The sequence below is a fragment of the Girardinichthys multiradiatus genome, chromosome 1, assembly GCF_021462225.1.
Source record: "Girardinichthys multiradiatus isolate DD_20200921_A chromosome 1, DD_fGirMul_XY1, whole genome shotgun sequence".
Classification (NCBI taxonomy): Eukaryota; Metazoa; Chordata; class Actinopteri; order Cyprinodontiformes; family Goodeidae; genus Girardinichthys; species Girardinichthys multiradiatus.
The window spans coordinates 32,521,663-32,549,320 of NC_061794.1; the positions used below are offsets into that span (position 1 = coordinate 32,521,663).

The 27,658-nt window shown below is 39.9% G+C and overlaps 1 protein-coding gene across 4 annotated transcripts in view; it reads left to right on the forward strand.

The window, feature by feature from the left end:
- The window catches only part of plxnd1 (plexin D1), a 110,221-nt gene that overhangs the window by 20,213 nt on the left and 62,350 nt on the right, over nt 1-27,658 (forward strand). For all 4 annotated transcript variants that reach the window (XM_047375433.1, XM_047375450.1, XM_047375424.1 and 1 more), the window contains exons 5-11: nt 6,609-6,738; nt 12,162-12,330; nt 12,510-12,618; nt 19,162-19,261; nt 20,547-20,645; nt 23,623-23,712; nt 25,613-25,721. In XM_047375433.1, the coding sequence (XP_047231389.1) occupies nt 6,609-6,738; nt 12,162-12,330; nt 12,510-12,618; nt 19,162-19,261; nt 20,547-20,645; nt 23,623-23,712; nt 25,613-25,721 (806 nt within the window). The remainder of the gene's footprint in view (nt 1-6,608; nt 6,739-12,161; nt 12,331-12,509; nt 12,619-19,161; nt 19,262-20,546; nt 20,646-23,622; nt 23,713-25,612; nt 25,722-27,658) is intronic.

Sequence of the window (27,658 nt, forward strand, 5' to 3'; positions counted from 1 at the left end):
TGTTGTCTCTTTATTCTGCTCTGTTTCTCGCTTCATTGCATTTTCTTACTCTTGCAACTCTCCCTGTTCTCCCTGTCCTCTGCTTTCTATTTTTTTTTTAATATTTTGCCCTTCGAATCTCCAGTAGCTTTGAGAATTTTAGCCATCCATCTCTCTGCCTGCCATCCTGTCTCCCTAGTTCTTGTCTTCTCCTCCCCCCGTGCCCCTGTCCCCTTTCCTATCCCGCTACAAAGGAGCGATGATTGTGATGATGGTAGTAGGAGGAAACGAGCACACTGGTTCTTTTTACAAGGAAATGTCAAAGTGTGTAAGCCTGCGTGCAAGTGTCAGCATGAGTGTGCGTCTCTTACTGGCTCTCAGAGGCCAGGGAGCTGATGTCATGAGTGTTTGTGTGTTTGATGCACTGTTCGGCCTGGCTTGCCGGCCGCTGGGCTGGCTCTGTGGTTTCAAGGCCTGGGGGATGAAGTGTGGGGGTGGATGATCTCCTTTATCACCTCACTGTCTGATACAACTGCAGACACTGTGAGCAGAAGAGAAAAAAGGAACTACTAGTTCTCACAATCTGTGAAGCCACCACTGTCCCTTTGGGGGCCAGTTTGATTATATGCACGACTCTGACGTCTCTTGGTACGTCTGCAGGTGGAGGGAGCACGAAAACATGTCTGTTCACAAGTGTGAGGCGACATTGTTGTCAGAAAGAGAGAGCTAGTTTCTCTGGCAGAGATAAAACCCAATCCTTGATCACTGCTTTCATGCTGGCGCTGGTTTAATCTGCCACATGTCATGAGAAAGCACTTAAATATCTTTATTTGAATCAAATTATGCATGACATGCCATCTTTGCTATTCACAAATTATCATGCTTATCTGCATGTTCTTATTTGTCAGTGTGTGTGTGTCTGCGTGAGCACTTCAGAAGCTCATATGTTCTGTTGCTGTTTAACAACCTTGCTGGCTTCCCACCTCTTCAGACACTCTGGGGGGTGATGAGTTTTCACAGGTCATATTTTAGCTGAAAATGTTGACTGTTTATTTTAAGGGAGTCTTTTTTTAAAAGCTTTAAAAGTCTGGAAGAGTGTTGAGAGGGAGAGGAGTAGTGTTTGCATGTCAGAACTGTATTTTCTCTGTGTGCATTGGTTTTTCAGAGGAAAGTAAAGTACCTTGAATTAATTTCTTCACAGTGCAGTGTCTGGCAGAAAACTAAGACTAGAAATTACCCAGATGAACGAGAGAAAACTTTCACTGAACATCACGCTTGACACAGCATTCCCATTGTAAAAACAAACATGGCGGTAGCATCATGCTGTGGGAATGCTATCTGTGGTGGAAAAGTAACACTACATATTCCCCTGAACACACGATCCCCACTGTGAAACGTGATAGAGGTAGTATCATGCCGTGGGAATGCTTTTCTTCACTAGAGACAAGGAAGCCGGTTAGATAAGATGGGCAGATGATCCTTGTTGCTATTTTGAGCAGCTTTTTAATCAGGCAGAGTTTGCATGTCAGAACTGCACATTCACTGCTGTGTGTATTAGTGTTTTAGAGGAAAATGAAGTGGTTTGAATTAATTTCTCCACAGTTAGGCGTTTGAGCAAATTGCTATTTGAATTAGCGGATGTAAATACATTTTATACGTATTCAAAATAATGAAATAAGAGTGTTTGTTGTTTATTTTCCTTGGTGTTTGTTTATGCTCTTTTCTTTTTGAGATGTAAAATAACATTTCCTGGATGCTTGCTTCAGTTTCCTTCAATTAGGAGGTATTCAGCACTTAAAAGACAAAATCTACACTTTACTGCATAAACTAAACATATTATTCCGGACTGAAAGGAAAGAACGCTGTCAGAGTGGTTAACGCTGTCACAGTGAACAAACTGACGATTGGCCTGGGGACTTTCTGAGTGGAGTTTGCATGTTCTGCCTCAGCCTTTGTGGGTTGTTTATGGCTTCTTTTCAAATCCATACACTTGCACATCGAGTTTATTGCTGATTCTAAATCAGCAGTTGGTGTGAGTACGAGCAAGGATACTGGTCTGCCTCTATGATTGCCTTGAACTGAATGTACCCAACCCCTGAAAGGCTCTGCGATTTAAATCCTTTTCAGAGTGGATGGAGGAAAATAACTGTTCTTTCACAGATATTTTCCATACTTACATATGTACAACATAATATAGCACATTTGTAGGATTGCTACAGGGGACAAGTCAGCAAGGGTACGCTCTTCTGGCCAACTGGCTGACCAGTCCGAAGGGGTATTTTTCAGGAAGGAGACATTAAAGATACAGGTGATAAAAAGCATTTTTTACAGAGAATGATCTCGTAGACTGCAACTGAGATAAACCATTTCTTAATAAAAATAAATTTGGAAGCATATTTTCTTGTTACTTACACTAAATCAGTGTGGTCTTCTACTTCTGTAGCCCATCTACTTTAAGGTTTGAAATGTGTGTTCATAGATGGTATTCAGCATACCTTGGTGTTTACAAGTAGTTATTGGAGCTACTGCTGCCTTTCTATTATCTTGAATCGGTCTGCCCATTCTCCTCCGAACTCTGACATTACCGAGCCAACTGTCGCTCACTGGATATTTTAGCTTTTTTTGGGCCATTCTCTATAAACACCAGATAAGGTTTGCATGAAAATCTCAGTAGATGAGCATTTTTAGAAATACTCAGATCAGTCCGGTTGACACTAAAAAACATACCACTTTCAAGTTAATTAAATCCACTTTCATCCTCTTTCTGGTGCTTGGTTAGAACTACAGCAGGTCGCCTTCACCACGTCTAGCTGCCTAAATTCATTGTGTTACTGATATGTGATTGCCTGTTTTATGGTACCAAGAAAGTGAAAAGATGTACCTTATAAACCAGGCGATAAGTATAGAAACCAGCCTTGCCCCAAATTCAGTTCAAATCAGCCCAGTTAATTCTGATATAATCTAATCATGCAGATTCAAATCAAACTCCATGCAGTCTAATTCAGTTGAAGTACATAAGAATACAGCCACAGATACAGGTGAAATACAGTCAGATTCATTTGGTTACAAAATACCAGTTGGTAAACAGTTATCAAAGCAAGTCCTCCCAATTGCATCGAGCCATTGACTTTGCATCAATCCCTCGTTTTGACAGGGGTGCTGCTCGGATGTTTTCAAAGGGGTGGTCTGACGGGGGCCATTGGTAATCTTGTGGTGACACAAATAAACTTTTAATTTGTTGAGTCTTTTTTTCATACAATAAATAGTGTGGTGAGGGTGAAGCATTCAAATGTTGTGCAATGTAAAGGACAAAAAGCCTTTCTTCTCCACTTTTTAATTCATATTCATAAAAAACAATATATGCATTTAAGACTGTCTAGCCAGGATGTGTGCCTTGGTGGCATCACCTCATCCTGAGCCAGCATATAACGAGAGTGGGTTGCTGATTTCATTGAGTTGTTGGCCTTGTAGCAATCTTTCCCGAGCAAGAATGTGCCTCAAGATAAGAGAAAGACATAATGCTTTTCTTTTGAGCTATATATTATATAAATTTTTGTGTCATCATTTCAATATCAGTGTGCAAAATATACTAATTTTAAAGGACTGTCTGAATACAATATTTGTTGGGCAATAATATTTCATGCATTCCTATACTAAATGCCAGTAATATTTTTGTAAATTTTGTATATTTGCTGGATGGACTCTTAAGCCCTTGATGCCCACTCCTTATTCAGGATTTTGAAACAAATATGCTTAAACTCATGGTATGTGGTGGAAACATCATGATGAGGGTAAATGATAGATGAATAAGGTAAATGTGGGTTAACTGCAACCAATGTCATCATTGTGATATTCTAAAATAATATTGTAACTGCAAGTATTCCTGACAATGTTCCTCCCTGCATTTAATAAGCATGAAGGTTGTACTTTGGTACAGCTCGCATAAATATGGTTAGAAAAAAGTTGTTGTAAAAGTGTCAACATTAACATATTATATTTGATTTATTGCAATAGTCCAAGATCGTGCCAATCTGTTTTGCAGCTATCAAAATATTTTGCCCTATCAGTGGTGTTTATGCCATTCTAAATTTAGTCATCTTCTTAACAGCTTTACTAAATTCCAAAGCAAGCAATAATTTTCATCTTGTGCGCATTTAAATCCACTTTAGTAGGACCGTTGAGAATGTGTTCAGAGTTTATAAGTTTGTTTGTGTCTGGGTGTCTTTTCTTTTTTTTCACATTGCTTTCAGAGCCATCATTTTTATTTTTAGCTCAGTAGCTGACCTCACAGACCCTCCAGGTCCCTAAGTGCCAGTGGGATTGAGATTTTGGACGTCTACTTTCCCCAAACACAAGTCCTCACACTTACAGGCAGATGGCCACACACTTTTCTTTAAATCAACCAGTAAAGTGTGAAAGGAAAGTGGGATGTTTCAAACTCATTGTGTGGCATGTAACGAGGACACTAAATGGGGCCCTCTTTTGGTTCCTCCTTTCTCTGAGGTCACTTTGTCCTTTCAGTCAGAGCTGCAGATGAACTGAGCTCAGTGCCAACGTTGAAGTTCATTAGTGAAACACAAGTCACTAAGGCCACTTTGCTTGTTGAATGTCCCTTTGCAACCTTCCCTGTACCAGGAATTCATTATATTCACATATTTGCACAATATCCACTTTATTTATGTCCTTGAAACAAACACACAGATTCATGGATGCACTGTTGTTTCATGCAGATTAAGTCTCAGTCTAGTAGTTTTTGTTATTCTGATATCTGCAACTGGTCCCTGATCTCGGCGCCTGCCGCTCGGGTTACCATAGCAATGCGTGTGACCTAGAGTCAAGTGGTCTCCTGTGCCGAGCCAGGCAAACTGACAGCCGAGGTCTGAATGTGACATTAGGAGACCAGAGCACCTCATAAATCTGTGGGAAGCAGACCGTGAAACCCAATGGTGAGACTTTGACAAGTTTTGGAATGAAATGGAATCTGAAAAGTTTGCAAAGGATGAAATGTTGACCTTGAAGCTCTGCGTTCACATATGCACAGCTCTCAATTACAAGATGTAGCGATGAGAAGTCATTATTATATGTGATCATAACGCCAAATGGGACTGTGTGGGTTTTCAAAGCAAACTGCTGTTTAAAGCTTATCTAATGTGATCAGCAAAACACAGCACTTTGCAAACCCCTCAAACATTTTTCATATTTTCTCATGTTAAAATCAGAAACTTTAGTTATTTTCTTTGAATTTGACCTGATAGACCAACACAAAATAACTGAATTGTTAAGTGAAAAGTTACTAACCAGAGTCTACTTGTGTGTAATTTAATCTCTGTTAAACCTGCTGTTTTGTTTCTGGCCTCAGTGGTTAGAGAACATTAGTGAACAAACATCATCATGAAGACCAATGAACACAGCTGACAGGCCAGGGAGAAGGTTGTCTCTAACTCTGGTCCTCAGGGCTCACTGTCCTGCATGTTTTAGATGTGTTTTTGCACCAGCACAACTGATTCAAATCATGGTGTTATCTCGTCACCATAATATCAAATGCTACAGAAGCCTGTTAATCACCCATTCATTGAAGTCAGATGTGTGGCAGCAAGGAAACCCATAAACTATGCAGGGCAATGGGGCCTGAGGACTAGGGCTGGTGACCTCTGTCATTGAGCACCGTTCAGTTCATTGTCCCACTGACATGTGGCCCTCGTGTAAACTGACTGAAGCATTTAAGAGGACCATGGTAACTCTGGAGGAGCTGCGAAGATCTACACCTCATGTGGGAGAATTTGTCGACAGGACAACTATTAGTCATAACTAGTGTCATAAAGAAATTCATTGTTGAATCCATCTGCAAGCAATCATGGGGACACAGTAAGCATGCGCTTTGGTCAGATGAGACCAAAATTTACCTTTTTGGCCAACATTCAAATCATTGTGTGTTCTGGAAAACTATTACTGCATGTTATCCTGACCAGACCATCCACACAGTAACAAATGGTGATGGCTGCATTATGCTGTGGGGACAGGTGAGCTGGTTGGAGATCAGGGGAGGACGAATGGAGCTAAATTCTGGAAGAAAACCTGTTAGAGGCTGCAAGATTGCAACTCTAATCATACAACCAGAGCAATAATTAAATCAGTGCATATTCAGGGTTTGCTAGAATGTGTTATAAATGTCCAGTAAAAGTTAGACCTAAATCAAATTGAGAATCTGTGGGAGGGTTTGAAAATCACTGTTCACAGATGCTGAATGTAACTGAGGTTGAGCTATCTTGCAAAGAGAAATGAATACACATTTCAGTCTCCAGATGTGCCAATCTAGTAGAGACATACCTCTCAAAAAACTACAGATGGCTCTAAAAAATTTACTTAGTGTGGATGAATACAAATGCAAAACTGTTTTCAAAACATCTTGAAAACCTTGCATCGTTTTCCTAAAACTTTATAAATGTGTTGTAGAATGTGTTGGACTATATCAGAAAATGATTTCTATTAAAATAGCATTGAAGTTTGCAGTTGCAACGTGACAAAATGTGATAAAGTTCAGTGGGTGTGAAAACCTTTGCAAGGCACAGTAAGACATGATGTGATAAGATAATATGTATGCAAATCATATTTTGTCACTTTCTATCTAGATGCACCATCCAAAACGAGTGTGCCCGAGGGTTGCTGCCACGCTCCTGGATCACCATGGGAGACGGCCCCCAGCAGTGTCCCTCCATTACCCTGACCCCCCCAGAGATCAGCATCTCTGCAAAAATCGAGGTACTTTTATCTCTTATCACCCTGCGGTTGCCATCACCTTGCCATAAGCTAAACAGTCATGGCTGCTGATCTTTATAAAGGCATGGCAGTAATGGGGTCACTGTATGAAAGCAGATTTTTCCCACACACATTTATAATCTGACACTGCCTCTCTGTTGTTATCCAGCCTATTATTATAACTCAGCTGATAAAATCTGGCCAATGCTGTTTGATGCAGCAGCCCCCCCTTTTAATACCACCTCCTCCTTTTCAGTAAAGCCGACATTCATCTGCTTGTTTAGCTTTCTGATTTACAACAGTGCGGCCTTTGTTCACTGTCACCAGTCTAATAGCACCTCAATCTAAATGCATTTCGACAAACTGAATCACATGTGAGCTCTTTGTGCTGAAATAAGTGACACATAGCTTCTAAACAAACATGCTGAAGACAAGTGTAAATGAAAAGGTCTGCTTTACCCACTCAGGTCTTTGAATGCGGTCAGTGAATAAAGCTGAAACTTTGCTTTTAGTTTCTTGCAAATATAAACATTTAACTGATGCTACAATGGAATGAGTATGGCCCGCACAACTACTCTGCTCAAAAAAATAAAGGGAACACTCAAATAACACATCCTAGATCTGAATGAATGAAATATTCTCATTGAATACTTTGTTCTGTACAAAGTTGAATGTGCTGAAAACAAAATAACACAAAAATCATCAATGGAAATCAAATCTATTAACCAATAGAGGCCTGGATTTGGAGTCACACACAAAATTAAAGTGGAAAAACACACTACAGGCTGATCCAACTTTGATGTAATGTCCTTAAAACAAGTCAAAATGAGGCTCAGTATTGTGTGTGGCCTCCACGTGCCTGTATGACCTCCCTACAACACCTGGGCATGCTCCTGATGAGACGGCGGATGGTCTCCTGAGGGATCTCCTCCCAGACCTGGACTAAAGCATCCGCCAACTCCTGGACAGTCTGTGGTGCAACGTGACGTTGGTGGATGGAGCGAGACATGATGTCCCAGATGTGCTCAATCAGATTCAGGTCTGGGGAACGGGCGGGCCAGTCCATAGCTTCAATGTCTTCATCTTGCAGGAACTGCTGACACACTCCAATAGGAGGAACCCAGGGCCAACCACACCAGCATATGGTCTCACAAGGGGTCTGAGGATCTCATCTCGGCACCTAATGGCAGTCAGGCTACCTCTGGCGAGCACATGGAGGGTGGTGCGGCCCTCCAAAGAAATGCCACCCCACACCATTACTGACCCACTGCCAAACTGGTCATGCTGAAGGATGTCGCAGGCAGCAGATCACTCTCCACGGTGTCTCCAGACTCGGTCACGTCTGTCACATGTGCTCAGTGTGAACCTGCTTTCATCTGTGAAGAGCACAGGGCACCAGTAGCGAATTTGCCAATCCTGGTGTTCTCTGGCAAATGCCAAGCGTCCTGCACGGTGTTGGGCTGTGAGCACAACCCCCATTTGTGGACATCAGGCCCTCATACCATCCTCATGGAGTCGGTTTCTAACCGTTTGTGCAGACACATGCACATTTGTGGCCTGCTGGAGGTCATTTTGCAGGGCTCTGGCAGTGCTCCTCCTGTTCCTCCTTGCATAAAAGTGGAGGTAGCGGTCCTGCTGCTGGGTTGTTGCCCTCCTACGGCCTCCTCCACGTCTCCTGGTGTACTGGCCTGTCTCCTGGTAGCACCTCCAGGCTCTGGACACTACGCTGACAGACACAGCAAACCTTCTTGCCACAGCGGCATTGCTGTGCCATCCTGGATGAGCTGCACTACCTGAGCCACTTGTGTGGGTTGTAGAGTCCGTCTCATGCTACCACGAGTGTGAAAGCACCACCAACATTCAAAAGTGACCAAAACATCAGCCAGAAAGCATAGGTACTGAGAAGTGGTCTGTGGTCCCCACCTGCAGAACCACTCCTTTATTGAGTGTTTCTTGCTAATCTCCAAATATTTCCCCCTGTTGTCTATTTCATTTGTACAACAGCTGTGAAATTGATTGTCAATCAGTGTTGCTTCCTAAGTGGACAGTTTGATTTCACAGAAATTTGATTTACTTGGAGTTATATTGTGTTGTTTAAGTGTTCCCTTTATTTTTTTGAGCAGTGTATATGGGTTAGGTCAGTTTTAGTGACTCGGCACGAGGTCCAAGGGCACTGTTTTAACAAGTTTGGCTTAAGGCAACCTATAAAAGCCTCCTAAAATCTCTTAGAACCAGGCAACAAGACTTTTTACCACAAACGAAAAACCAAGAATAAGGTGACTCAAATACCTGACTGCCCATAATTTATCTAGAATTCTTATATGTTTTCTTTAATTAGTAACACTCTGGCAAGTGTCAGTAACAGCTTAAGTTATATTGTGTTGTTTAAGTGTTCCCCTTATTTTTTGAGCAGCGTATATAGATGAGCTGAAGAGATAAACCACAGCACTGAAATTTTGCAGTTCCCTAAATGTTCTCACAGTTTTTTGTAATATGTCAGCTTTCAATCTAAGGTGGCTTGATTTGTAAGTATTTCAATAACAGTATTATATCTGTAATGGCTGCTTAATATACCCTGTTTTTGTGATATGACAAATAAAAACATTCCAGACTTTTTCCCCACCTTTAATGTCACATATCTCCCATACAACTGGAAAACACGCCTATCAGGGAAAAAAAGAAATGAATTAACCTTCCTGCATAAGTTTGCATACCCTTAAACTAATACTTTATTGAAGCACATTTTGAATAGATTTTAGCATTCAGTTTCCATGAGTTGGCACGTAATAGATTTTTGATTAATCCAAAAAAGCGTCCAGCTGCCCTAGTTTGTCCATATATCTGGACTAAGATGTAGGGTTTCAAGACAGAAGCCTTTTCCTTCAGAAAATCACAAAACCTAGCAACAGAATAAACCGCGTATGTTTGCCAATACAAAAGTCTGTGAATCACAAAAGGACAACACACCTGTAGAAAATGGTGGTGGTAGCATCATACCTTGGGGTCACTTCTCTTCAGTTGGAACTGAGTTTTTGGTTGAGGTGGATGAACCTCCTTTTGAACTAGACTCAGTTTGAGCAGCTATCTACATTATTCATCTGTGGGTAGTGGTGGAATTGAATGACATACAGACATACACAGAGGCACTGGGCTACAGGTACGGTCTAAGGGAAAGATAACCTGTTAGAGAGCACAAAGTTAATAGTTAGAAGAATTATGCATAAAAGCAGTGAGGACAACTCAACAGAGATAACTCATATAAGTCAATCTGAATATAGGCTTTATCAGAAAGGAAAGTTTTATGACTAATCTTAAAAACAAACAGGGTGTCTGTCTCATAGACAAACACAGGCAGCTGCTTCCACAGGAGAGGAGCATGATAACTGAAAGCGCTCTGCTGGGACCGTGGAGCTAACAGTAAGAAGTTCACATACTGTAAACTCATCATAGGCAAGAATGTCTAATACCATTGGGTTTTTTGATTATATATATATATATATATTTTTTTTGGGTGGAATGGTTATTTAAAAAAAAAACGTTCAATAATCTAAAAAACAAGAACTGGAAGCTCAAGATTTAATTTACTGTTTTTCTACGCAGGGTCGAAATGATTCATACAGGCCAAAATATAAACAACCAGTCCTGATAATGGTCATAAACTACACCCCAAACACATGTTTTTGTGTTCATCAATAAGCCTCTTGCATAGTTTTGGGTGGATGTTTGACCACTCTTCTTATCAGAAACCAACTCTTCAATGTAATCCATATGTTTTATATAGGGTTTGATGTGGCAGGCATGTCAAAGGCTTAATGTTGGCTTGCTTTGTCTACTCCAACACCGCTGTTGATGTGTGTTTGGGACCCTTGTCCTGCTGAAGCGCCCAGTCGCCCCGTTTGGTCCATATTTCAACTATCTAGCTGTTCGGGTGCAAGTTGAACAACAGTTTGGAGGCAGTCCTCCTTCTTCATTATTTCACCCACTTTGCACAATCTAACCCCCTACAACATGATACTGCCACCAACATGCTTGACTGCTGGTATGGTGTTCTTCTGTTTGAAGGGTACACCTTGACTTCTCCAGATATTCTTTTTTTCTTCTTTGTCTCATTGTACCATAAAGGTTCTTTCCAGAAGGCCTGTGGTTTTTCCAAGTTGGTGACAGCAAATGACAATGACACTAGCGTTTCCTGTTCATTGCATGCTTGTGTTCTTGTACCTTCTGGGTTATTCCTGTATAGTTTGGTGTTCCTTGCTGATTCTGGGACTTTTGTGCAGAATTTGTCATGCAGTTGTTATGAATATAATTGGAGTTATAGCCTAATCAGATTTTAATCAGTTTCTGTTTTGCTTTTGAAAAATGCATCATCATCGTCAACGATGACTTTTAATTAAATTATTTTCTGTTATGACTCAGAAGAAGAAATGCAAAACTACTAACTCAAAAATACAGATTTTTAACGTTACCTTAACTATTCTCACCTTTATCTGTGTGGGTGTTTGCTTATTGGTGGCATTGCCAGGTTTCTTCAACAGAACCAGCCTGACTTAATCACTCTTGGCAGGATAATATATCTGGGTTCAAAGATTCTCTCAGTGGTCTGACATGCAAACTATTGTTTTCAATAATTCTTTCTCATCCTTGCATCGTGTTACAGGGTGATAACAATGCCTTGATTAGATCGCTGATCTCTGCCACTTGGAATACATTTGACCTCTAATTACAGAGCCTAATTTGATGGAAGGTGGAGACGACAGGTCATTAATTGCTTCATTAATTGTGAAAATTTGCTTGTTGGGGAGGTTGGTCTATAGTGGGTCGTAATTGCTTCACCAAATGGCTGAGTCACCGGCAGGAAGCTCAGCTCAAGGTTGTCTCCGCTAACAGGAAGCAGCAGGCAGGAAGTCAGGGTCCAAGCTGGGAAATGAGCAATTCTTGTGAACAATGGGGAAGATTTTTGAGACATGTCAGCACATGCCACTGACCACCTCAGCTCCTACCTGCCGAGACTCTGATTCGTTTCCCTCCAGTTGAAGATCCTGTCCCCCCTATCTCCACCCTAATTGTTTTTTCCTCACATTTCCTCTCATTTAGCTAAATTTCAGACATGTCAGAGAGGTGTTATGTTTCTCATTATACATCTGTCATACCTCATCACTTTCTGCAGATTTAGATGTGAATCTAGCATTTTGCCATCTGTTTCTCCATCACACAGTAGTTCCTCTCTTTTTCTGCCTCATCTCCTAAATAATCTTGAAATGGCGCCAACATCCTCCGCGCTCCCTCAACAAGCGTGCACATAAACTAAACAAGACCGCACATTTACGGGCACGGCAAATTAAAAATCTAATTAATTTTGATCAACATGAGAAGCTATTTATGTTTCTGCTCCTATATCTGTTTGTTTTGTTTGTTTTTTGCTGCAGGCTGTTGGCATTCTAATAAACGGCAGCATTCCTGATCTGATTGGCTCAAAGGTAGAGTGTGAATACAAGCCCGGGGTGTCCACCGCTGCCACAGTCTATGGTCCCGCTCAGATCCAGACCTGTCCCCTACTTCCACCTGAAAACTACCAACCAATACCCCCTGGCACAGGTGAGCCAGCCATTTGTCAAACATATTTATTTTTTTAGTATAGAACAAATGTAATTTCCGCTTTTATCTCTCACAATGCAGAAAAAGGTCTCAGTCTGTTGCCATCTATTTTGTCATATGAGAGCGATACCATCTCGAAATGTTGCAGAGCTCGACACATGCATCCTTTGTTTCTGCAGATCACCTCAGTGTTTCTGTGGCGATAAAGGTGAATGGCACGTCTGTGGTATCTGGGAGCTTCATCATCTACGACTGTGAGAGGACCGGACAAATACACCCAAAGACTTCGTAAGTAATTTCATGTCACAATCTTCAGTTGGTGATACTTGGAAAATGTCCTTTTGAGTCACAATTTACCCCAGTTCACCCCTTTTTTCTGTCACTTTCTTGTTTTCTTATATATCTTTTTATTTTCTTCTCCAGATTCTAGCAGAAAAAGTCTGACTGCTAGTTTTTAATTACAAGCATAATTAGGGTTTTCACTTGACCAGCGCATAACGATGCCACGCTGTCATGCGTGACACTGGTGGGTTTTGCACTTCTTCACTTGAGACACTTTTCACAAAAAGCTGCGACTACCAGATGCTCAGTTTAACATCTTAAATCACTAGTTAGCATTTCATCCAAAAAACATTTCAGTTGTGAGATGTAATTTGATAATTCTTTGCTTTCACCGCAGTAAAAGAGGCCAGACCTTTAACATTTTCTTTTAGACGTCTGCTGCTTTTTTCACATTTGTACTAGCTTTTTAGACGAATGGTTTCGGTTTACGTGTTTCTTGTTAAGCCACCTGACACTGAAATATATATACTCATAAGAAACAACTTGGCAAAGAGCTCATTTTGAACTGGATCGTTTACCAGTGGCCTCTCAGAAAGAAACAGTTTGTTCCCATTTGTTTTTGTTTAATCAGTGAAAGTAGTAAATACTGAAATACTATAAGATTAGGTAGTTCCTGAAGAGCTGTTTGCAGGAAACTTGCCTTACATTAGACAATAAACTGAAGGATGAGGCATCTCTGTGGGCTTTGACTGAGCCATTCTAACACAGGAATATTCTTTAATCTAAATCATTTCATTGCAGTCTGACTCTTAGAACTGTTGTCTTGGTTGAACGTGAATTTCCACCTGAGTCTAAAGTCTCTAACAGCCTCTGACAGATTTTCTTCCAGGATTGTCTTGTATTTAATATCATCCAACTTCCTATCAACTCTGACCAGCTTTCCTGTCCCTGCTGAAGGATAGTATTCCAACAGCATGATGCTGCCACCACCATGTTTCACTATATTAATTGAATGTTTTGATCTGTCTGCAGTTTTAGTTTTCTACCACACATAGACTTTTGCATGTAGGCCAAAAAGTTTAATTCTGGACTCAAATGACCAGAAGAAAATAAACACAAATTGTTCTGGTTATAATGTGAAAAGGTTACTTTTGCAAGGCACTGTATAGAGTGTGCTGTTGGGTACAAGATTTAGACAGAAAATGAGAAAGACAGAAAGGGGAAATTGGGAGAGCCTGAGGAACTACCTTATAAAATTGGTTCCCTGGAAACTGGTTGGTTTAAAAGTTTTGCACAGTACTATGCTTCAAACTGATCTGTGTCTCCTGAAAGGATGGACTGAAATCAGAATAAATAGGCAAATCACCTTGCAAATAAACCTGTTAAATCTATTTGTAAATGCTTTGTGCTTTTCATTAAGTGGAACATTTATTTGTAATAGACTATTTATACTTCCTGCCGGTGCTTTTATCGAATTACTTGATTTGATTATATCCTCTCCACTTTCCCACATTTTTACGACAAGGCTTATAATAAATCCCCCCAAACAATCCTTCCTAACGGAGACTAAACACCAACAAACTGCTCTTCTAGCAGTCTCTAAACAGAAAACCTGAAATGAAATATCAAGCATTTCCTTCAGTGACGTTTCAGATCTGCACACACAGCTGGACAATAAAGACAAAGCAAAGCCTCTTTTCTTTGTTTGTTCTTCTTTTTCTATGTCCCTAGCCTCCTCATCAAATGCTGTCTATTTAAGCCACGCTGGGTAAACACAGCCAACATTTCTTCTCCCAGGGCTTATTGTTTGTGTTTGGCTTTGCTCAAGGTTTCCTCAGCACGAGATCAAATGTGGGATTAATATTCTGTAAATGTTAAGCCAAAGGAAATTAGATATGTATGTCTGCTTGATCACGCCCTTGTTTTTTTTTTGTGAACGACTTTGACCTGCATGTCCTAGTCACAAAAGCAGAGTTTTTCCTCATATGTGCAGGCATTCCAGCTGGCATCCTTAGGCATGTTTGACCACGTCACAGGATCCTCTATGTGCAGTTCAGTGTGTCTGACAGATTCATGAAGATCAAAAAGCATTTTTCTTTGGTTTCCCCTCTTTTGTTCAGTTTCTGAAAGTAGTTTTGAGGTGTGAACACAGCGGCTGCAGGTGTACGCGTCTAAGACTGCACCCAATATGTGGCGGGGTCCAAGACTGTGAAATTAGACGGCGGTTTGTCGGAGGTGATAATGAGCAAAGTGTCGTTCACACAGGAAGAGCATTACACAGCGAGGTGGAGAACTGCTGGGCGCTATCTGATCTCATTCACTTCATGCTGTTTTTTTTTTAAACAGTGGGTTTGTTATACACTTAGACTCAATGAAACCACATAAAAGAGCTGTTTTGTATGAAAAGAGCCATCACTTTGCTAATAGATAAATCAAAGTTTTGAAGAATGAGAAAGAAAAACCTATTGTCTACTGAGGAATGCATTTACTTTGGTTTTAATGCAGAGATCCTCCCCTGTTTTATGTTAACTGAGGCTATAATGTTTTATTTAAGTAATATTGGGCATTAATGCTTTTAGAACCAAAGACAGAGTTCTTTTATGCCACACGCTTTGAATAAATGTATGCACTTTTATGAAGTCCATTTCCTTTTAGGAATAAAGTGAACCAACAACATGATTGTCTGTTGGCCAAATACAAACTTCTCCAGTATAAAATCAGGATTTGTACAAAGAATTGCACAAATACTGTCATTACTTGTGATCATTAAATATGAATGTGTTTTTAATCCATCACAATGAATTTGAATGTCACAGAAAAGTAATCATAGTAAAGTTATTCAATTCAATTCAGTTTATTTATATAGCGCCAATTCACAACACATGTTGTCTCAAGGCACTTCACAACAGTCAGGTACATACATTCCAATTAATCCTAACCATTGAACAGTGCAGTCAAATGTTACATCCTCATTACACATTAATTTTACACATGTAATTATGACCTAGTTTTATGAAAATCAAAATAACAAAATTAAAACAATCAAAATGTATTTTGTAATACAGAAATGCTGGCCGACTGAAAAGTACATGTTCTTTGCTGTATTTCAAGTCAGTACGTTCTCATGGCTCTTTTTGCCTGAATGTCCTGCATCAGTGCATCGTAGCATGAAGCCTCTGGCTCTGCTGAGGTGGTAAAGAAGCCCAGCTTGCTTTATTAGTTTGCTGTCTTTCATCTTCCTTTGCGACAGTACTTCCTGGATTCTTAGTGGGATTTAAGTCTGGTAAGTTTGATGGCCAATCAAGCACATAAAAATGCTCAATAAACCAGGCTGTGGTACTTTTGGCTGTTCAGTCAGATGTCAAGTCCTTCTAAAAAATTACATTTTCATGAAACTTTGACTCTTTTTTTGCTGTAGTTTTTCCTTTCACTTAACTTTCTATTGATAGGCTTGGACAGAGTTCCCTGTAAACAGCCATTTTTTTGTGGCTCATCCTCCATATGTAGGCCAAAACATGATCGTCATGACATTATATTAAAAAAACTTTTTTTCTTCATTTGTCTTATCAAATGAATTTGGGTTTTTCTTTGGCTAGACGTCATACAAATATTTGCAGAAATAAACAATATATCACTATGTCTGTAATAAATGTACATAATTTACATGAGTTTCACTTTTTAATTGAATTATTGAAATTGATTATTTAATTAAATAACATTTTAATGTACTGAGATGCACCTATACAAAGAAGTAATTGTGAAAAATTCAGAAATATGTTTTCTCTGCATGACTGATATGGACTTTAGAAGAAAATAGGGAAAGCATTGACAAAATCTCACCCTAATCATTTTTGTAGAGCCACAGAGAGTGTGCAAGGGTTTGAAATTAAACACATTTGCAGTTAAAAAGTATCTATATCCTAACATAGGTTATTTATTTGGAAAGTTTGGATCTCATGTCTCATGCCAGCAATTCAGACTATATTGGCCTTCAGAGACTAAATCTTGTCCAATATTTTTCATTGTGTTGATTATATTTTTTGTTTGGTGAGTCCAGCAAATTAACACAAGTGTAATAATGAAGAAAAGTTTCATACAATACATTTGGCTGGATGAGCCTACTAGCTGTTCCAACTGTAATAAATCAGGATAAACGTGTTAAAAAAGAAGAAAACAGAATTTATTTACAGGTCACATGGTAAAGTTTATTTTATGATATAATAGTGCTGAATCAGTTTGCATGTGTGTGTTTGTCTGAGAGAGAGAGTGCTGTTTATACAGCTCTCCCTTAACACAGTTAAAGTGGTCACCAGGCAAAGTGTTAATGACAAGCAGACCGCGGCATTCCAGCGTCGCCCTGCAGCCCAGGAGGACAAACACCAAACCTTCACTTCTCACTCTTCTTTCTCTCTCTGCCTCAAACTTACTCTCTTCTTGTTTTATCTGTTACTTTTTATTTTAGCTTTTACACGTCTCAATTCCCCTTTTTCCCTGTCTTTTCTGATTTGTCTGTGTCGGTTAACTCGAGCTCCCCTCCCTGAAAGTGATCCTTTCTCCTGAATGTATTCCTCTCTGACAGAAGTGTGATTGAGGGTGTGTGTTTAACCGCTGTGTCCACCGAGGGACCCTGAGAGTGTTACCCCGGCTGTGTATTTAGCATGAGTGTCTACGTGAGTGGTCATTATGACCAGGGGTGAGCAGTTTCACAGGGTATTTGCTGTCAGTGTTCGGTCAAGCAGAGAGAGTGTGTGTGTATGCAAACATTCTGTATGCCTACGTTGGTGGGTGGTGAGGTTTTTAGGTGTTTTAGTAAGAAAGAAAAGGAGTCAGCAAACACTGAGAGGCTGCAGCTGATAACAGCCCGGCGGGTCCGTCTGCTTCTAATCAGAACACATCCTCTTACACCCACCGCCGTCTAATCTAGAGACCCCCTCGGAGTGTTGCTATCACTGGAGGCACCATCCTTCCTAGTGTGGGACATCTGTCTCTACCCAGAGGCTACACAATGATTCAGACTCCCCTCACACACCTCCACAGTGCTGGTATATTAAGGTGGTTTTTCTGGAAGTCACATTGTTGGGTCCTTATCTGCGAACGCTCTCTTTGTACAGAGTTACAACTCAGCCTGAGACAAAGTACTGAAGTTCATTTAGACTGTTACCAGGCCTGGAGGAGTTTGGAAAAATTTTCATATTTCTGGAGTTTATTCCCCATTCTAAGTATCCTTTTTGTCTAAAATATGTATCTATCCGTCCGTCCGTCCATCCATCTGTTTGCCTTCCTTCCTTCCTTGCAGTTTATGGTATCTGCAGGTTCCTTATTCAAAGTTGGATCAGTAAAATCTGATACATTCAGAGCAAACCTTTAAATTGATACTTCAAAGAATAGCTGTAATAGACTGAAAACTGGAGAAATATAAAATTTTGACAAGAAAAAATGTCAAAATGTATAGAAACCCTGTTTTTATCATTTCAAATGCACTTCTAACCTTAATGAATGCTGTGCATATATCAACTGAGCCAGTAAGTATGATCTAGCAGATGTTCTTGGTGAAGTAGCTCCTTGTCTACACCGTAAAACTCAAGGCTGATTTCACAGAAATATAAACACATGAGATGGCATGCGTACTCATGCATCATCATTTAGCAGCAAGAGAGTTTGATCTCAGCTGATTTGGCCCAACCTGACCTCTCTACCGGCTGAGCTGTGGCTGTGGAATGAGCGCGTCTGCTACTGTGACTAAGCATTACTTCCTTTTATTAAGGCCTCACTTTGATGCCTGTAATCAGTCCAGTCTCCCCATTTGTTTTGCACTCCAAAATGAGTCAGAGAAGGCTTCATTCTCCATTTTTACATGGGAACAATCACAGAAACATGATCTGGGGGTGAAAACAGATCAGATTGACTGATATTTTCATCCCTGCCTCAGTAACCAAAGATATGCAATGTTATTAGAAATGCATCACATTAAGATTTTAGACAAAAACAAAGTGGAGAATACTTGTAAAGTGGAAGGAAATAATACAGGTGCCATGCCTTTGTAGCCAGCCCCCTTTACTCTGAAACCCCAAATAAAAATCAATGGAACACATCAGGGCATGGGTAAAGTTGGAAGAGTATGGCAAACCAACACAAGGTCAGCCACCTAATTTAATAGGCTGGGTGGTTAGAGCAAGGAAAGACAGTCAAGAGCCCCATGCTTAATCTGGAGGAGCTGCAAAGATCCACATTTTAGGTGGGATAATCTATTAACAGGACATGTAGATGTCGTGTACTCCACAAATCTGACCTCTATGGAAGAGTGGCAAAAAAAGGCCATTGTTGAAAGTAAGCCTTAAGCAGTCCTGTTTGTGTTTGGCTACAAGCCATGTAGGGAACACATAGAAGAATCTGCTATGCTTTGGACCTACATGCTTTACTTAAGCTAGGTTTATTACAAGAAAGCCCAATAAGATAAATTGAAGTTTATGGTTGTAACATGGCAAAATTTGGAAAAGGTTAAGAAATAGCAATATGTTTTGAAGACTTTTGTGTCTTTTTGTTCAACAGATGCATGAGTTGCCTGAGCATAAGGTGGAAGTGTTACTGGGACCAAGAGAACCACCTCTGTCTCTCAAGCAAAGATGATTCAAAGCCGAACCTGCTTGAAGTAAGTAACTCTACCTCCAGTCTATGAACCAGACACATCCCCGAAGGAGTTCATGATATCAGTATCCTAAAAGTCCAAACATCTGACATATTCCAGACTCTGGAGCTGAAAAACAGTTTTTTTTAAATAATCTGAGTCCAAACTGGTTAGGCAAGAGCACTCATGTGGTGAATTATTGTGAGGTTACAATGTCAGTGTCTCAACTACATTGTGCAGAAATGTTGAAACCAGCTATAAAATCTCAGGAGGTTCTGCTTTTACAGACTCATAAGAGGATAATGTGGCATTTTAAGGCTACTCTGACCCGCTCTAAAATTTCACTCTCTGCCAGATATTTGCGAATGAAAGAGTGAAAGAGTATATTCACTGTGCCTTAATGTCTGAGGAATAACAACTTTTTTTATATGTTACTTTTTCTGAGTAGGAGCCCATAGACATAAATTTTATAGATATATATTCACTAATAAAAAACCTATGAGTGCAAGAGGCGTATCAAACAGTGTAATAAGATATGAGTGCAAAAGAGGGAAAGTTATCCAAAACAAGCAGAGCCTCATTGGAAACGATCACCACCTTTCTTTGGACATTTTCCTGACATCAAGGTCAAGTCAGCCATCAAACTATTTGTGTTGACTTCAGAGTTTTACTGCTGAGCCGTATCCCATGGTCTGCATGGCCCTGCAGACTTTCCCCCTCCGGCTCTGATCCCACTCACACTCCTTCATTGAGTCACACGGGGGGAGACCACAGCTCTCGCTCGTCTGTTCAGCTGCAGGTCTACCGGTGTTGTCCTTAAGCCTTTTATTGCCATGACTGTTTAATGATTAGTTTTATATCTCAGGAGTCTTACACAGCTAAACTAATGAAAGCATGATAGCATCTTTAAAGCAAATGGAGTAAATCTCCATCAGATCAGCATTAAAGGATTGTGCTTTTTAAGCTGCTTGAGGTATTTAAATTGTAGTTTCTGTTTAAACATGAAATAAGATTTTTATAATATGGGTTGTGAGGTCATCGGGAAGTATGTTCCAGTTTCCTGCTTTCCTCAGAGCTTCACAGCGTCCGGAGGGTATGTTTTTCTAATCCTTCATCGTCTCTCTTTTTCAAGCCATTGTTGCTTCACTCAAAGCGAGACTTCACCCTCTCATTTCCTGCTTGTACAGATAAACAGGACAGGTATTTTTGGGTGGTGGATGTTTGCAAAGGGGTGCAAAGGGAGCCATTGTTTTCTTTAACTCCTGTATGTCACTTCCTTCCTGTTTTAATCCCCCAACTCTCACCCCAGAGTGACGCTTCCTGTCCCATCCTGACTCCCTCTGAGGCTCCTCCATTGCCATCGGGAATGGCCCAAGACTTCACCATGATCCTGAGCAACATCCAGGAGGTACGTCGGATATCCTCTGGCTTTGGAGCTGGACTTGGACTGTCTCCAAAAACTGCATGTGGTGAAAGTGATTTGAAGAAAAGAGAAGCATATGGTGTGTTTGCTTCAAGCTGGGCTAAAAACAGATGAATGTTTGTGTTCTGGGATTGGGGTCAATGGATGACTGAAACCAGTCTGGTGTTCCACTTATTAAGACTACAGTGGCTCTCAAAAGACTACACACCACTGATAAAATGTCAGGTTATTATAATATAAACACTAGATTTTGATAAATCATTTCAAATCTTTTTTCAGCATATAATTTGACAACTATTTGGTATAGTTCAGGTGAAAATCAAATTAATTACCTTGGTTGCATAAATGTGCACACCCTCAAACTAAAACCTTGTTTCAAACATCAAATATCAGTCTTCTTGAGTTCCATCAAGTTCTGTTGTCCTGGTAGGAATTTCCTGACATTTGCTCATTTGCTTGATTTACCGAAAGGTTACAGAGGATCAAAATTATGTAATTATACAGAGACATCAGTCAGGAGAAGAGTACAAAAACACTCACGAGACAATGAAGGCAGTTTCTAATAACTGGAGAAAATATGCAGAAAAAAAGAGAACATTTCAAGATGCAGCTAGCAATGCTGACTTAGCTGCAGGGATTTCTGATAGGTGCTGTTTGGGTTCTAGAGCACATACTGGATTCTCAAATAAATATTAAGGTTAAAACACATAAACATTTTATCCTAATAAAACATCCACTCTAAAGCTGCACATTATATCGAACCACAATTGTCATCAAAATACCCACTTTTGCAATATCACAATAACAAAGGGCTGCTTGGATGCAATATTTGGTAGAATATTGTATTTAAAGCATCATGCATATAAATTATGCATGCCAATAATATATTCAGCTGTCCCTGCCATCGGTGCCCGCAATGATGTTTATTTTTTAAGTAGCTGAGATGCTAAAGGCCACATTGTGAAGAAGAAAAATATGGGTTAATCATAATCGATATTGTAATTACAATATTCAACAGTGGTTTCGCAATTAGCTGTTTGTTCATGTTGTGCAGCCCTAATTCTAAACTTTAAAATCTGCCAAAGCCTTGTGGGAGATTGTGTTTTGGTCTGATGAAGCAAAATTTGCTTCATCATAAAAAAGGTCTGTTTCACACAAAAAAACAACAACACAGCATGTCACAAAAGCGAACATCGTTCCCATAGTGAAATATAGGGGTGACAGCATCTTGCTCTGGGGTTGCGCTTCTTTAGATAGAACTAGACTTTTTAGGGAATTAAAATATGACCAATTCTGATTTTTAACAAGTTTTAAGACATTTAGGTCCCCACTAGAAAGCTGAAGATGAAGAGAGATCAAATTCAAAATAATTGCTTCATGTGAGGAAAATGTTGTGGAACAGTCTAGCCAACATCCAGAACTAAATCTGACAGGAATTTTCACCTGGACAGTTATGTGGACAAGAGATGTCCTCATAACCTTGTCGCACTGGCAAATTAGAGAACTTTTGCAAGAAAGAATGGAAAATATAATCAAGTCAAGATATGTTGGATGCTGATAAACTTCTACCAAATAAGATTAAATGCAGAAATTCAATCAACAAAGTGTTAGTTTAAGGTTGTGTTTTTTATTTTTCATATTATTCCCTCTAACATATTTGTTTGTTTCTTAGTTAAATTGTACAGTGGAAATGTCACATTATTTGTAGAAAAAGTCTTGAAATGATTTGTCTTGGTCTCATTTGACCTGTTTAGACTTTTGAGAGCCTCTGTAAGGGATGAAGAGTTCCTCAGTTGTCCAGGCATGCTCCGGTATCTAACTATGATGAGTTGTGTCTTCGTCAGCACTGTGTACAGCGGGTGCATTCACCCTGAGGCAGCAGCACACGGAGCAGGAGCTTAATTTCACTCTTGTTCATTTTTATTCAGGCACTTCTCATAGATCACTTGTTAAAAACTCCCATTCTCGTAGTTAATTCACACTGAGGGGCTGCAGAAGCTGACGCTGCACCAATAAGGATGAGGACACAACTCTGAGACCTGCTCAAAATGCCAGTGCTGACTGGTTGCCAGGCGTGGCTGGTCACACTCTTAGCCCCGGCTGGCCCCTCACGATGCCTTCCTGGCATGTTGCTATGGTGACAGACATTGAATCACACAGACTTCCTCAGGATAGCCGTCATTGCTACTCTTCATTATGAAAGTTTATTCAGACTAACATTGTTTGATCAACGTCTTCATCTCAGACAAGTCAGCAGAGCAGGAAATGTGCTGCCAATCAGATTCAGCCATTTCTCGGATCCTTCGGGGATCTTTTTTGAAAAATTCCCACGCCTTTACCACACAGAATAAATAAATTCAGAACAAGTTTCTCTTCCCCTATATTTTATCTCTGACTGACTTCCAGGGAAATTTTCACAGTAGCACAGAAAAGGAAGAACCGTGCAGCTGCCATAAATATCAGCCGTCTCCGGTGTCAGAAAGCGCTGTGAAATAGCAGCGTCCTGGAGAGGCTGATCAAAGTAGACCCATTTAAGCTGGCCGGATTCACAGACAAATGACTTCTTCCACTTTAAGCACTTATCGTCTGCTGCTCTTACCTGTCTCTGCTTCTCACTGGTTTCAGATATCCCCGCTCTGGAGAACTCATGGCACTTATTTTGTGAAGAAATAAATTCACACTCATTATTCTGACTCCCAGATGAGCTGCCGAGGTGTGGGAGTCCAGATGTTTATGAATATGAAATCTGAATGTCTTTTCTGGCAGGCTCAGTTAATATGGGATTAATTTTATTTTAATTTTCCTGGTGCTTTCTCAGCGTTGACGATAGCTGCCAGACATTAACATTTTGTGCGTTCGTTTACTCTTTTCCAAGTCTTAAAAACCGTGTAGTATCACAATTTTGTTGGCTGCTGCTCTCTAAATACTCCATATTGTTTAAAATATGTGTCTTGCACAACAGAGGGAGAGGCTGGAGTGTGACTTTGGAACAGAACCGCGCTATGAAGCCATATGGCTGGACAACTCAACTGTCAAGTGCAGTGGGGTGACAGTAAGTACAGACAATAACCTTCCAGAAATAACCAGTGAGGCAATTTGTTACATCTACTGCTTCACTGAGCTCACTCTTGTTATGTTTAAAGCTTATTAGTCAGCTGTTTTTAATGTAATAACTTAAACCCTTTGTTTATGAGTTGACCAGAAAGCCAGTATCACAGAGCTGGTGACTTTTGTCGGTAGCCCAGGAAAAGATGAGTAAAAAGCCTTAAAATAAATGTATAATTTATTGCAGTAGCATATTACCCTAAAAATATATTTTAAAAAATCCAACCTAGCATGGTTGTCTGTCCTGTGTGTCTCTGTGTTGCCCTGTGTTGGACTGGAGGCCTGTCCAGGGTGTACCCCTCCTCTCACCCAATGACTGCTGGAGATAGGAATCATCACCCCCTGCGACCCTGCACGGAAAAGCAGGTACCGACAGTGGGTAGATGGATGGATCCATCCTAAAATTTTGCATACATTTATCCAGTGTAGAAAAAAAATAAATCAAATTTTTAGAAATTATTATTGTGAACAAAATACACAATTGACAAAATTACTGGTATCTCTGCTTTTAATATTTTGTACAGTCTACTTTTGCCAATAGAACAGCACTTGAGCTTTCAAAAGATTGGACCACAAGGTTGGAGGGATCTTTGACAATTTATCTAAACCCAATCTCCAAAGATATTCTGGAGCCCTGGATTATTAACCTGTTTAAAGACTCACGGAAGACCTAGTTTCAGTTTTCCGACATATGAAATCTGACTTTTACTTAAAAATCTCCTGGTGTTTGGAAATGTTCATCAGGCACATCATTCTAATAGGAATATCAAGGCCTTTGGAAAAGCATTACCAATCTTTCCCCATATTTAACAGTTGGCATTAGAAGCTTTTCCAGATATTTATTTTTTGTTTTACACAATTCCAGTTAAAGTCCCAGTAGAGTTTAACCGTCTACAAACTGCCTATGTTTTGTGATGATAGGACAGAAAATACTTTATCCTTGCATCCTTTTAAACAACTGGTTGGCCATATATCACTTTTAATGGTTATTATGGAGACCTGGTAGCCCAGAGGTTCCCTTTTTTGACAATTGTTTGGTGTTTGGTGAGCCATGTCTGTGTTGATTCAGCTGTTTGATGTCATTAACCTTTGAAAGACCCAATAATGACCCATTTTTAGTTTCACCAGATATGTATTCAGAATGGTCTGGTATTTTAAAGAGTTCATGAGGCCATGCACTCTAACAAGGTTCCCAGACCCACAGCATCATTATTCCTCTACCATGCCTAACAGTGGGCATTAAGGTGCTTTTCCACATATTCATCCTGGGAACATCGTGTGTAGGAAACTCCACATGTTAAGGTTTCTCATAGTAAGACTAATAAGAATGTAAATGCTTGGTTCGCATGTAGATAGCATCTAATAATTGTTATGGAGACTTTATGTACCCAACATGTCACTCTTTGCTGCAGTTCTCCAACAGTGACCTTAGTGTATTATTCCTCGTGGTGTCAAGATAAATATGGGTTCTCGCACAGCTTAGAAACTCCAATCAGGCTGAAAAAGTAAAATGTTTTATAAAAGCTTCATTTAAATAAATTTATATTATTCTTAAACCAGTTGTTTCATTACAAATCTCTATTTCTAACATGGTTTTTTTCCTTCCATTTAATAAATATAGTTGAATTAAAGGTTTGATCTTTTAAAAATATTCAGTGTGATATTGTGCTGCTGCAATAGAAGATGAATTTATTTTAAGGGCTTTTTAGACATATTTGTACCATTAGAACCAATCAATGTGTCCTGCAGTGTGTGTGGGGCAACAGTAAGAAGAAGCAGAATGTATATAATACAGATGCCAAGCACAATCTGTTTTCTTGATATTACCGGCCTCTTTGCTCATTTAGTTGTTCACCAATCAGAGGAGTCAGATTTACCACCTCAGCCTCAGGAGAGCAGGATACTTCAGCAGTCAGAGGGAAGATATATTCATTGACAGCCCTCAGCCCATGAAAGGTAAGATGTAAAACCTATGATTAGACAGAAAAGAATGAAAAACACCGCCATATGCTATGCTGAAATCCTTCTCTTTTTCTATACTTTAAAAGAAAAAAAAACATGACACCGGTGCTCAGAGAATGCATTTCCGATGAGACGGGTGGATTTGATTGGACCTGTTGAAAAATAAAGAAGTACTTACAGGGATAGACAGTGTCAGACTGTCTTTCACTTGTAATGATAGCAGTTTGTGTATTGCAACACATAATTTGCCAACAACTAGTAATTAACCATAATGTTATATTCTGCTAACGCCTAATTACACATAATAATTACAGAACATGGGGGAGCTGCAACTGAAGGTGTTATCATTGCAGTGTCCAAACCTATTGTCACAAATACAATTTGAGCTCCATGACAACAGCGAGATGATGAGAGGTGGTGTGCGTTATTGAACTTGGCATATTGTCTTGCGGAGCAGCTACAAGCCAGTTGTTTGCCTGTCCCAGTCCCAGGTGTGACGTTTACAGTCCATATGAACAACAGCTCTGGCTCTTCTGCCAGACATTCTGCTTAACAGGCACCTCGACGCAGCATGCACAGTCATCAAATTTTAAAATGACACACACTTTATCACATACATGCAGATGCGTACCCTAATATGCACACAGTCAGTTGTGCAGATGTGCATGCAGTAATACAAATGGGATGTCTCGCTGGGAGGCACTTTAGAACACGAACATGATCATCTGTTTTCCCTGGCTTTGTTCTCATCCACTCTCGTTTTTTTTGTTTTTTTTGTTCCTGGTTTATTTTTATAACCATGAATATATCACCCTCCAAATGTTTATTCTGCTTATTTAGAGCATGCAGCCCATATGGTTCATGTAAGTTGTGGAGGAAAATGTTTTTAACGGTGTACCCTCAGCTGACCATTCAGGCCAACACAGCTAAAAGATGCTTTATCAGGAGAGAAACAAGAACTTCAGAAAATGAACCAATGCAGCAGCCTATAAAGACTCAGACTGATTACATGCTAAATATATTACAAATATAGGTCATGCATGAAATGAGACAAAGCATCAGCAGAAACATTTAATTACACTAGACACTGCTTTTTGTAAAACATGATGAGCCTAAATAAAGTTTAGGCCACTGTTCTAATGTTTGCAATTTCTACAAATTAGCTTACAGAGCTGCTGGCAACCAATTTTTCAACTGTCACTGAGAAAGTAAACCTTTTTTATGATTTTTCCAGGAAATGCTTTTAAGAGCCTGGAAAATTACAGTTTTATCATTTCTTTTATTAATAAAGAGAGATGACTTTTTTCACATTTTCTCATGTTGCAACCTCAAACTTAAATGTATGGTATTGGGATTATTTTGTGACAGAGTGAAAAAAGGTAGTGTCAAGGTGAAGAATTAGATTTAGGTTTGGACTTTGACTTGACCATTCGAACACACAAGTAAACTTTGATGGAAACCTTTCCACCGAAGCTCTGGTCATATGTTTATTGTTGTTATTCTGCTGGACAGTGAACTTCCACCCGAGTCTCAAGGTTTTTTTTTGTCTGTAGCAGATTTGCTTCCAGGATTACTTTGTATTTATCTTAAACCACTCTGTCAACTCTGACTAGTTTTTCCTGTCCCTGAAAAGCATCCACACAGCATAATGCTTTCATCTCCATAATTTACCACTGGTACAGTGTGTTTAGAGGGACATTCAGCATAGGTTTTCTGCCACACAGTGTTTTGGAAGGCCAAAGAATAAGATTTTTGTTTCATTGACCAGAGCCCCTTCTTCCCCAGATTTACTGTGTCCTCTACATGACTTGTGGCAAACCTTAAATGGGACTTCTTGCATGCAGCTAATAGATGTAGTGTCAACAGATTCTCCCACTTGATGTGTGGCTCTCTGCTGCTCCTCTATAGTCAACATGGATCACTTGGCCACT